Raw genomic sequence first — 13,073 nt, forward strand, 5'->3', positions numbered from 1 at the left:
ATTTGAAAATCTACGAATCTAAAAAAATACTAAACAGGTGATGCAGAAGATATTACAACAATAATCATAAACGCAACGATACTTTTTTATGGTTAAAGCACTCACATACTTACGATCGTTTCTTTATGAAAAGGACACCATAAACTATCTCCTAGATATTGAACTTGAGTAAGTCACGTCGCGCGTTCCATGTAGACACGTTAAGAATTATATCTGCTTACAAATAATAGCGAAGAGAAACGTGATCGCTCATTTTTCCAGCTTCAAAATAATCAAACGTTTACAATAGATTCTGCATATCAATAAAAGCCCATAATTTCAACTATCATAAATTCAACACGATAATAATTCAAACAGCGAACTTTACAATTTTAAAATCTACACGAACAATAAATAAATATTTTTCAAAGTATACAAACCTTAATCATACCTCTACTTATTACCTACACATCGAAAATATTTTAATAATTAGTAAACTTTCGTTTTTCCTTACAATCTATATATCTTTTCTTTATATTTTTGAATGTTACACTGAAAAGTTTCTGACACACCTGAGAAAAACTCCGAATCCTCACCCAAATAATGAGAAAAGATTTTTTCTATCAATTTTTCCACCGAAAAAAAAAATCGAAAGATTCACCATCGATTAAACACAACCGAACGAATGAACGTTGCTTCAGCAAGCAAGATCTAAACACTCGTATATGGTATTGTACAATAGCGGGGATTTTTGCGCAGAACAAAAGGCCGGTGTACCGGAAAGTGATAAAAAATGGCGAAAAAGGGGCGATCGTCGCTGCAAATGGAGCATCGTTTCCGCGTTCAATGGTATCCGCGATCGAGAACGGAACGCCATAGCTCATTCTCGATCTTGATCCTGACCATGAAAAGGCCACGGCGCGCATTCCCCGTGGACGTATTACGAGTTGTGTGCTCGCGATACCATCGTGAACGGTAGAGGTGCGAACGTAACTTCGCGAAGAAGTGGAAATCACCTCGTTAATCTTGCTCCACTCGTCTCTCTCGCGAGAAACTTCACCGAGTCTTCCTTCCTTTTTTTCCCCCCTTCTCCACCATTTTCTTCTACCCCACTGATCCTTCACTTTCGCCGGCTCTAATCATCGATTAAGAGAACGAAGCTATTTTAACGAGCGCCGTGTTTCTCGAACAAGCGATTTTTGTCAGCGAAAAAATCGCCACGCTTGTACCCTTCGATTTTTCTCGGACTATTAATGGATGTCCATTTACGAAAGTGGGAAAATGACGGGGAAAAAAGGATAACAAGAGGAATAACGCTGTTGAACTCGAAATTGAATGACTCTGAACCTGCGAAACTTGAAGCAACTTTCTACGCAGATTTTCTTCGAGGATGCTGTCTCACTTGCAAGTCACTTGCAGGGAAGATCGAGGAATATAAAGGATGATTTAGTGTCTATTTATCGTGACATAAGAATTTTTCTTGCTTTCTATACTTCTGTGTTGTAGCGTCGCTAATTGCTTCATTTGGTATTTAGGATTATGAGTTTCCTTCGCAAGATTTTTCATAGAGAAATCAAAGTGTTTCCTACTCTGTACTTTCCATACATTCTTTTATTACTTGGAGGAAATTTGTAGATGGTAAAATAAATCAAATAAATTGGAAATTAGCAGGTTCAAATCTGATATTAATTTGTTACCTATATTCGGTTCTTGAATTAATTTCTCAAATAGAGAGAACTGAGATGAAATGTTTTGTGTAGGTTGTGTTACTTTCTAATAATTTCTGTTCCTTATCTCTCCAGAAATTTGTTCACCTTTCGAGCCTTATCGCGCTAACGATGAAACATCGAATAAGTTGTGTATAGAAACGCTGATGAATTCGCTTCGAAAGTCGCCTCGATTCCGCAGATTTCGATTGTGACTAGAAAGTATGAAAATGTGAAGGATTTTACGCGGACTTCTTGAATCGTGATCTAAACCACAATAACGCCGCTTTCACGGACAACGAACGCTCATTTCTCTCCCTTCGGCAGCATCAATCTTCGTTCAATTAATCATGCACAATTCACGTATGTAATACGTGTCATGTGTGTAATTTAAACTGTATATCTTTCACGTTTCCTGAGTCACGTGTTGTTTCCGTTATCTTCGAACTTCCCAGACAACTGGCAATTGGACAATTTGCTCAATTTTTGTATTTTTATTTATTTTAGCTTCCAACTTCTCGGTTCCAAAACAACCAAACGTTTATTAGAGCGTGGCAAATATTGAAACAATTGTTTTCAAACTTCCCAAACAACTTGCAATTGAACAATTCATTCAATTCTTCTATTTCTACTCTAATTATTCCATTTCTGTTTATTTTAACTTGCAACTTCTCGGTTCCGAAATAATCCAATATTTCTAATAAATGTTGGATATCAATAAAAAGAAGTATTTTCCATAGCAAGAATGAAAATACAAGAAAAATATCTGTCCTTAGAAAATGTTAGTATAATATTAAGGAGATTGAATATTAAAAATTATACAAATCTATAACAGTAATAATTACAATAACATTAAGAAGATAGAATATTAGAATAGTAAATGTTCGTTTCAAAAGTCGCCCTCTGACAGTCTAATATAATTACGAATTCATATTTTACACGTGCCTTTCTAATAATTACGTCGTGTGTGATTATTTTTAACCCTACGTCACAGTTCTGATAATGATATCTCGTCCCTTTCTAACTGTCTTCCTAAAAGTCTCTCTTAAGTTAAACCGTTCGTTAGTTAACGCACTGCCCGAGTCTCGCTCGGGATAAACTGTGCAAGTATGCATTTGAAGAATAAAAAATGAATAATAATAACCAGTAACAGTAATAATAAGAATAACACCAAAAACAAAGTAACACTGACACAAAGTCCTATCCAAAGTGCGTCCAGATTAGAAGAATTTCATCGAACCCAATCTCGCCTGAAAGAGTCACCAACGTGGATCAAAATTAACCCAATAATAACACCAAAAACTAAAGTAACACTGGCACAAAGTCCTATCCAAAGTGCGTCCAGATTAGAAGAATTTCATCGAACCCAATCTCGCCTGAAAGAGTCATCAAGGTGGATCAAAAGTTAACAAGCACGTATCGTTCGGTACACGCGTCGAAATAACACCCCTTTCTACGAGCAGCCTCTCTAACTTACGTGACTTCCTTTCACCCCACCGCGCAACACGCGAGATGCGCCTCGAGACTCGTCCTTTCGCGAGAGAATCACAGCCAGACTTTCATCCGGGACGCGTTATTCGCGGTGAACGATTAATCCATTTCTCCATCCCGGCGAAATAATTCATTCCGTCTATATTCATGCCCGTTTCTTCCACTCGGACGTGTCTCCTTTCACTTCCATTGGCCACCTGCACGACACGCTAATTCACCAACTGCCTCCTCTCCCCGCCATTTTCTACGCGAGCTAGAGAGCGTCCGTGATTTCCTTTTTCCTCTACCTCGACGAACGTCCCTGCTGATCCAACGGATTTCACGCGTTTTTTCTTCTTTCAGATTTATTTTCCGAGCAGAGTGACGCGACTGATAAAACTCGTTTTTCCTGTACCACGGACAATGAGAACGAAGCTTAACGATTTCTACTACGCTGTTCTCGGTTGATCCAAGAAGTCTTCGAATTTCAGGACGTGAGACGGTGAAAGGAAGTAATTGCAAGTTTATGTAACGTTCTTCTTCTTTTCGTTAGTTTCTCGAGATTCTACTAATTTATCGCTGCAACATCGAGGATGTAAGTAGAATGAAATATTAGCGTTGGCTGTGTTTTTTTTTTTTTGTACATGGACAGTGGAAGATCAACGAGGATCTATTCGGTGTTCCTGGCTTTTGATCTCGTCCGCAGGACGTGACGAGGTTTTATGGATCCTAATCTCGTTAATACTTCTTTCATTCGTACGACTGTGATTTTAACACTCGCACAAATTAGCGAAGAGGACTTTTATACTACTTCTTTTCGCGACATCCTTCCTGCTTTGTAGACGTTGTGAATCCATTTTTATCTCAGTTGATGATAATACGAATGATCCTATATCAATTTTTATTCGATTTTTATCGAACGATCTTCCTGAATTTTTTTAGTTCATATCAGTTACAGAGATTTTTAAGGTACACTCGGTATTTATTAACGAAGCGATTCTACAGTTTCAGGTTTATTAAATATTTCCTGTAATGTAAACTTTCTATGATTGAACGATTAAATACGACGCTTAGTACTTAATTTCTAGTTACATCGTTTCTTCGTCTTCGATTCATTTTTGCTGTCTCGTGTTGACCTTCATCTCAGTCTTCCGTAGTTTCGTAATTAACAAACTAATTGTTACAATTTCCGGATAAAAAAATTCATATCTTTTTTCGCATTTTTGCATTCTTTATTGTTCAGAGAGTATGTCTGTCGAAGGATTTGGTGAAATAGGATAAATTGCAAGAGTTACGAGAGTTTGAATGACTCGAGATCGTGAAAATCTTTAAACGTGATTTTTTCCAACACTGTTTCATGATTTTCTCAGAAACTATCGGTTCAATTGTTTCTCCTTTCATACTAAACACTCGGAACATCTGTCGCTATTTTCCCAACCAAAATCAGATCAATATTTTCAAAACTTCCGTTCTTTTTTTGCCACCTAAAGCTTACGATACAGACATTTCTAAATAAAATTTCTCTCAGGTACGATAATAAATTTAGTAAATATAGAAGAGATAAGAAACAGGAAATTTCGTAATTCTGCTTTTTATCCAAACCGTATCCTTGCATCCTCTTCATGATTCAAGGATGAGAGCATAATACCAGCGAACGCAGTAACTAACTTTAAAACGAATTCACCCCCGTATCTCGGCGCGATCTTAAAATTACACTTAATCAGATACAAGACTCTCCTCTTATCCTATAAAATTCACATTTCGCCCGTAATTCCTAATTCGTGCTATAGACAGGCAGACAATCTTTATCTTCTCTATCGAAGATAACACGTCTACCCTATTTCCCTTGCTCCAGATTACGATCTTCCTGCTACTTTATTTACCAAATTATGCAATCGTTTATCCTCGATTCTCACGGCGTGGAAATTTGCTGGAGAACTCGGTGTCTTACGTGGAAATCGCGGTCTACGCGAGGAATTCTCGGTTCGTGCAAAGCGGCTTGAAGTTTCCAGGACAGTTGAAACTGAGTAAATCTTTCAAACGTTCGAATCGCATTTATACTTCCTTTCTTGAATAAGACGGGGGAATTTTAAATCGCGTTCTACGGAAAAGAAAATTCACATTCGTAGAATGTCACCTGAAAACTCTTGCTGGGCATTAACATCGAGTTAACCGTAGAAGCACCTGAATTCCATTGATACGTGTCCTTCGGCGTAAAGAAAGATGAATTCTCTATTTTACGTATCTATGCAAATTTACGTTGGTGAAGACGTGGCTTGAAGCTTTTTAAACATTCAAACTTTTCACCCAAAGTGAATAATATTTTATGCAAATTTTGATTTATTAACGCTCAGACAGCGAAAGTGATGATAGTGATAGTTTCACGCACGACGAATGCCGGGTCAAATATGACCCAATGCTAAAATTTCTTCAGTACGCAAACGACATCACTTGTTTTTTAAATTTTACTATACTATACTGTGCTAACTTTAATTTACATTTTTAAATTTTGAATTTTACTAATTTTACTATTGTTTAAAATTATATAAATATATCGTGACTGTTTCGAATGCTAGTTAACACTTTCAAGAAGGTTAATTAGCTGCTTGATAAGTAACCGAAGCGAAAATCCACGATTATTACGCTTCACTAAAAGATTTTTCATGTACGTGTTCGTTCTTGGTTCCTCCAATGGAACCAATTGTTTCAGACTGAAAACGAAAGCGTACCAGACGCAATGCTGCGTTAATTACCGCATCAAAGATGTTTCTAAAAAATGGAAATTGAATGAAAAAAATTCGCAACAACGATATGTTATTCATTACTGGTTACTTTGTATTATCCTTCGAAAATCTCTAATTAGGTTTGTGTAACTTCCAGATTTTTCATATTTATTCAGTAACCAGGGGGATAAAGTACGAAAGAAAAATTGTATACGTAACAACGAATTATTACACACCACATACATACGTATATTTCTTGCTGAATAATTATCTTTTTTTCTCGTTACAAAAGGGTAACGTTTCTGTGATAATATTTCTCCTTTTGAAAGCGCTCTAGTTTTCGTTTCCTGGTGTGCTTAAAAAAAGAAAAAGAAGAAGAAAAAGACTCGTACATATCAATCAGTCGCGTATAATGCGATTCAGTTTTGAAATTGTCCTTAATGAGAGTGGCACACAGCGGAGTCGCGGCAAAGAGGAGAATTCTTTCTACATTGACAATAAGTAGAACGCTAGAAACGAGGTCAAGAGATATGAACTCTCTGAACGAAGCGATGCATCCATTCTCTTCAAGCAGGAGTATAATGTATGATGAAGAGACTTTGAAAGATATCGTAGAAAAATCCATCTAACCTCTTTCATTCATTTACACTTTTCGAACTTAAATCCGTGTAACGTGTAACTAGAACAATGCAACTCTTCGTATACTATTTCATCTGTTATCCATCGAAATTCGTTCTCGAATTTTAACTTCAATTTTCGACGTTTCTCTTTTAATACGAATCTCGAGAACTGTAAAATTAGCGTTAAAATTACACGGTGAAAATTCAAAAAAAATTTTGAAACTTTGCTGAAATGTACTTCAATAAAATAAATTTTTGTTTCGACAATGAAGTGGTTCTAGGGGGTGAAAACAGCTCTTCAAAAATTGTGAATTTTCATATTATCGCGAATACATATAAAACCATACAAAATACGGAAAAAAGTTAAATTCGAAAAAGTGTGATTCTTGATGTCCTACTTTCGAAAACTTCATTTTTCATTCATTTTTACTTCATTTTTCGATATTTTCACAGTCCAAAAAGCATCTGAATGGCCCTTTAAATATAAATCGTCCCTAAGATAAACCTAGTCCTATAGAAAAGTGATTTAAAGAAAAATTTGGGTCACTCCAAAAGTTTGCACAACCCTTTCCTGACCAATAAGGAGCATATATTCCACTTGACTACTCGAACAAAAATTGACCTCAATCTAGTATCCCTTACAGACTCGATGATCCACAGATAGGCAACAAATTAAAAAAAAAAAAATTATTCCATCACCAATAATTAACGATTAATATGGTTTAATAGAGAACGCGTTAAGAAGACACCGTGCGAGATAGAAAACGGTATAACCATCGATGATTCATAAGCAGCGCAACAAGATTGATCGCGCGCCGTTACTGGAAAGCGTAAAAGACAATTTTTCAGGTGATACTGTAATTCTTCAAACACCTACTGCAGCCGTTTTCATGGTAAAAAGATCAATGGCCTACAACTGAAACATGTGTACACGACGAGCATAAACTGGTACATGCATGCGAGCACGAGGGAGGAAAAGCGATTCATCACCATCTTCTTCCTGCCCTACACTTTCGATTTCCGATATACCATATAAAACTAGACACACACACACACACACTTTCCTACGCGTACTTGGAATATTTCTAATTACACAAATCGCGCGGCTGGTTTTATCTCAGTGGAAGATCGTCGGAGGAATTTCCATCCTATTCCACAATCAGCTACTCAATTAAGAATATTTATAATTACGTAGATTTTTTTTTTTTTTTTTTAAGAGCACTGTTCCGCGACGTTTTTTCTCTTTTCTATCTTTTATCGGGAGTTTCGTGATGATAAATCTTTTCGAACAAAGATTCGTCTTCTCTGTATGCAAAGAAAAAGTTCCACATTAGGGGAAGAAAACGGAAGGATACTTTTATGAAATATTGCTCGATGCTGTGAAAATGATAAAGTAAGGATGAGACGCGAATTAGGTTTGAATGCTGAATTTATTTAGAATCTTTTTTCGAGTACGCGTTCCTGTTTAATTGGTTGATATTAAAGTTTATTATGTTCGTTCTTCGAAGTAGGACTTGTTTGGTAATTATAGTACGTACATAAACTCATCGGTTTTGCTTGTAACTGCTTGTACTGATTCTAATTCGAAATACCATTCGTTTAAGTGGCTTTAAATTTAGTCAAATAAAATGTATTTCATTAGAGATAAACGTTACAGCGGGCAAAGTATAAGAAGTAAGGGGTATTCTAATCGAAATTTAGTATAGTTATTAGCAAATAATTATTTTCAACCACAGAACCTTCAGCCACAGCAATGTTCATACTAAAGCAAACCACTTGGGAAATATAAAAATTAATTTTCTAAAAAACGCCGTATCTTCACTTTTTCAGTGCCTCGTGAATAGTGTGCAAGCAGAATTTCTACACGAACACTTCGTTTCTATTAGAATTATTCAATTTCTAACTTCCTCCAACCATACAAACTTCTCTTAGCCATTTTTTCTCATAAAATAATATAGATATGGATAGACACTATAATAATATAAATAATAGAAAATAATATGACATTTCTCCGAAAAAATTAATTTCTCTTTTTCTGGAATTTCGTGCAAAAATTATTTTCACGAATTTTCAACAAATCAAAATTCTAGATCAGCGTGCAAAACCTTGTACCGATAAGATTCGTACAAAATAAGTGTATATTCGTTATAAATGAGGCACCCTCTATATCATAAGTGTAGTATTGGGGCCTCCATATCCAAATAGGAAACCGACAAGGGAGAATAGAGAGGGTGTAGCGCGCAAAGCCTCGGCTTGCTAAACCGAAGGTCCCGGGTTCGATTCCCGGTGGGTCCCTCGATATTTTTCCCCTAGGTTCCTACAAATGAAGGCTCGTCCGAGATGGAGGCATCTACGGCTACACCGAAGCCAGGAGGTGTGCGATGAAAACATGTTGAGGGTTGCACGTCCTTTTTCGGCTGTGTGCCACTGTGTGGGGGAGTGTGCCCGAAAGTGTTGAGTTGTGTTGCACTGAGGACATTCGAGGGCGAATGTCAGTTCAGGATGGCCGAGTGTAGTATCGGGGCCTCCATGCCCAAATAGGAAACCTCGAAGGGACAATAGAGAGGGAGTGGTTGGCGTAGCGCGCAAAGCCTCGGCTTGCTAAGCCGAAGGTCCCGGGTTCGATTCCCGGTGGATCCCTCGATATTTTTCCCTAGGTTCCTACATAAGTGATATTAAAATCTTATCTCTCAACGTTTAACAAAACTACTCTTCAATTCATCCCGACAATTCCAAGAAACTCGTCGCTTAAAATTCCCCTCGCTCGCCATACGAAACATCCAGGTTTCATCGCGATTGTTCCTAATTCCACGAACACCGGGAACGCGATTAATCGATCTGATTGTAAAATACGCGGCAACAAATTGGGAACAGCGGTCGCGTTAAAGAGAGAACCAGAACGACGTGGAGGATCCGGAGCGGCTAATTAGCGTGTTACAGACAAACGAGGGCCCCAATACCGTTACGTATCTCGCGAATGCGAAATGCTACGCGCCACAACGATAACCATCTAACGATACACACATATACACAAGTAAAACGCACGTTCCTCTGTATAGTAGACGTCGACTCTTTGTACGTTCACTCTCACACCTTGACCTTCTTCAACCGGGAAGTCTGGCCTTCCTTGAAGGATATTCGAGTGTGGAGGTCGGTATAATACGCGCGCGTGTTCACTGTGCGCTCCATTCTATGAGCCAATTTAGAAATTTCCCTCTGGCCGATTAAAGATGAAAATTTTTCTTCTCTTAATTACATCGGGAACTGCGGAAAACTGAAGGATAAGCGGTGACGTTTCGTTGATAATGCCAGATTTCCGAGGTTTCTCAACATAATTAAGCGCGCGAGGATGGCGTGCAACAGAATTGCGTGCACATTATTGGTCGCATCTTGGAATTATTCGAAGGTGGTTTGTCCTTTTTTCTTTCTCAGGTAATTAACAACGCTACTTTTTTTTCCACTGCGTGTTTATCTTAACTATGTGAAGACACGTGACTTCTCCTGAAATATTTGTTGCTGAATTTATTCATTCGTTTCCTGATATCCCTTTTTTTCTTCCATGAAATTCAGATTCTCGGCGCATATTTTGTATCGTAAATGATTCCAATTACGAGAACGCGTAGAGTATAATTATTCATTTTAATAATCAATTTCGAAGCTAGAAGAATTTCTTTTAATTTCCGAAGTTTTAGAAATTTACGTTTCGCGATAGTTAATTGGATAAAATTATATCAGCAACGCAAAGGAAACAGTGTTTCGCGCTTCTGCTTTGTAACTCTCGCGATTTAGCTCTCACGAAAATAATAAAATAAAAAAAATAACAAAGTTTCGACGTAACCACGCTGTGCAGATTGAATCAAAGGTAATATTCGTTTCCTTTATGAGAAAGCTAGCATTCCGCTCGCAATTTTACGAGCGTCGTTACCTGCCCCAAGGGTGTAAATAATTACGGTGGGATCACTTTTCCTCCGGAACACTTTATGCAGGCAGCTTTCCAATTGATTCGAAACTCCGGCCTTCTCCGGATAAAATATCCACGAAGAAGATGTATTTATCGATTGAACAGTAGTTGTACCTTCAGCTGGCTATCAAGTCTCGAACCGTATACGTTGATACATTGACGATATACCGCGTGCCTCGCTCGATGAATCGAGAAAGTTCAGAAAGAGGTGGAGCAATGTGAAAAACTCACCGGATGAGAGTTGATTCGCCGACAGCATCTCGTCTTCGCCAGGTTGAAGGCGAACTTCCATTTTTCGCAGACGCGAGTGCAGCTCTCTGGTGTGCAGGAAAAGGAAGAGGGTGCTGGAAATCGCTATCAGAGCGATCAGCTCGATAGTCCTGGAAATGGAAATTTTCGATAAAGTATCTGGCGTAATGAGAAAAAAAAAATTGAATATAATTGAGCAAGTATTTAGTATATACTTTATTCAGATTGTTCCGGTGTTTGCTGCAGTTTGATGAATTAAAGTTTGACGTTCGAAGACATTAATAAATCAGAAACTTTCGATAAAATGTCTGGCGTATTGAAAAAAAAATGGATATAATTGAGCAAGTGTTTAGTACTCTATTCGTTTGTTAGAGTTTGAAGAATGAAGTTTGAAGTTCGAAGACATTAATAAATCAGAAACTTTCGATAAAATGGCTTATTGGAAAAAAAATTGGATATAATATAGCAAGTGTTTAGTACTTTATTCAAATTGTTCAGTTGTTTGTTAAAGTTTGAAGTTTGGAGACATTGATATATCAAAAACTTTCACTAAAATGTCTGGCGTATTAAAAAAAAAAGAATATATTTGAACAAGTATTTAGTACTTTATTCAAATTGTTCGCTTGTTTGTTAGAGTTTGAAGTTTGAAGACATTGATAAATCAGAAACTTTCGACAAAACGTCTGGTGTAGTGGAAAAGAAAAGAAAACTGGACTTAGTTGAGCAAATGTCTTCTACTTTATTCAAATTGTGTCGGTGTTTGTTGGAGTTTGCAGAATGAAAGTTAGAAGATTTTAATAAATCAGAAACCTTCGATAAAGTGTCCGACATAGTAAAGACAAATGTATATAGTTGAGCAAGTATTTAGTATTATTCAAATAGTTCAGCAGTTTGTTGGAGTTTGAAGAATGAAAGTTTGAAGTTTGTGTTGAAATTTAAATATTGCATATTAATGAATCAACTCTTCGCGTACGAATCACCGGGTATAGGTATTGTTATCTCGCGAGTATCAACAGAAACCCTTAGGGTTTGCGACAAGATTTAATAGGCGAAATGCCGTAGGTTTTAATACAATGCTTGGTACAATACAAGAGCAGTACACGAGGTTCGCCGATGCCAAAGCTGGATCGGAATCGTCTTAATCGTTAGAGCGTTTGAAGCCAACTGACTTCCCCGACAACAATTCGGTTCAACCTGGTTCCTCTCCCCCCCGGTACCGATACCAACATGCTAGCTAGTACGACGATGAGGACTTCCGCGGGGAAGGTGACAGAGTGTTTACGTTACTCGCGGTCGCGGAGGATCACGCGAACGAGTGAATCAACTGACGAGCGCGGTTTGCCGTTCGAGGCGATGTATACGAGAACATGTATACAAATACATAACTAGATCTCTGAATTTCATTTTAAAGTGAAATTATAGTAGAAGCTTCATTTTCATTTGTTGGATTATTAGGAGAAATGAGCGCGTGTCTGTGTAATAGTAACAGCAAAAATGATCAACGTACTGAGAGAGATTAATATAAACATATATAGAAAAATAACATAGTAACCATCTGTTTAGTACGGGTGACGCTGATATGTTTTTTTTCCCTCAACGTCTTGTCGATGCTTGCTTTATTAATTGCGTAGCGAGGTGCCTTCCTCGCGTATCAAAATAGAGAATAATGTCTTTTATGTAAGGTAAAAACGGTCAGGATAGCGGTGGTGAGCGGTGGAATAAAATCTACACGTGGGCGGTTAAAGAGAGTGAATCCTTGTATTTTGAACTATGCTGCACGAGTGCTGATACAATTCTGTCCTTCCTGAAAAAACTAGTCAAGAGGACCCCCTTGGCAATATGGCCTTCCTTAGCCTTGAGGCAGAACTATCCCTAGGAGGGGGAAACGCAGCAGAGGACTGCACATGGCCCACTCAAGCCTTCGCTTTTTGGACTTTCTAACATTTAATTTATTACCATAAATTCTAATAATATTCGTATACATAGAAATTCAAAGTATAATTGTAATCAGTTCAACGCTCCGAACTAAAAATTCTTATTCCCTAAAATAATTTACTCCAGAATCCAACACCGTATTAATTACAATCGTACAGATTTCACGTAATTACAACTTCTGTACTGTTTTCTAAAGGCTGCAAACCTAAATTCCTCACAGATAAATACAGAAATCTCTTCGAAAGAAACTATTACAAATGTAGGGATGACCGAGCGTGAGTGCGTTGTTTGTATGAATGCGTTGCTGTGTGAATGCGTGAGGGTCTATGGCCGGAGCGGTAAGGACCGGCGTGCCAGGTCGAGTGTTTGGGATAGCGCGAAAGATATTGAACGAATGTTTAATTTTAGTAATCAGGCGAGGAGTGCGTGA

At 37.7% G+C, this 13,073-nt stretch overlaps 1 protein-coding gene across 1 annotated transcript in view; it reads right to left on the bottom strand.

Moving 5' to 3' along the window:
- LOC108573162 (heparan sulfate 2-O-sulfotransferase pipe) overlaps positions 1-13,073 on the bottom strand; it is a 102,044-nt gene that overhangs the window by 68,133 nt on the left and 20,838 nt on the right. Inside the window, exon 2 of the mRNA XM_017935549.1 lies at positions 10,691-10,839. Coding sequence (XP_017791038.1) covers positions 10,691-10,839 — 149 coding nt within the window. The remainder of the gene's footprint in view (positions 1-10,690; positions 10,840-13,073) is intronic.

This window comes from Habropoda laboriosa, unplaced genomic scaffold (assembly GCF_001263275.1).
Source record: "Habropoda laboriosa isolate 0110345459 unplaced genomic scaffold, ASM126327v1 scaffold124, whole genome shotgun sequence".
NCBI classification, from domain to species: domain Eukaryota; kingdom Metazoa; phylum Arthropoda; class Insecta; order Hymenoptera; family Apidae; genus Habropoda; species Habropoda laboriosa.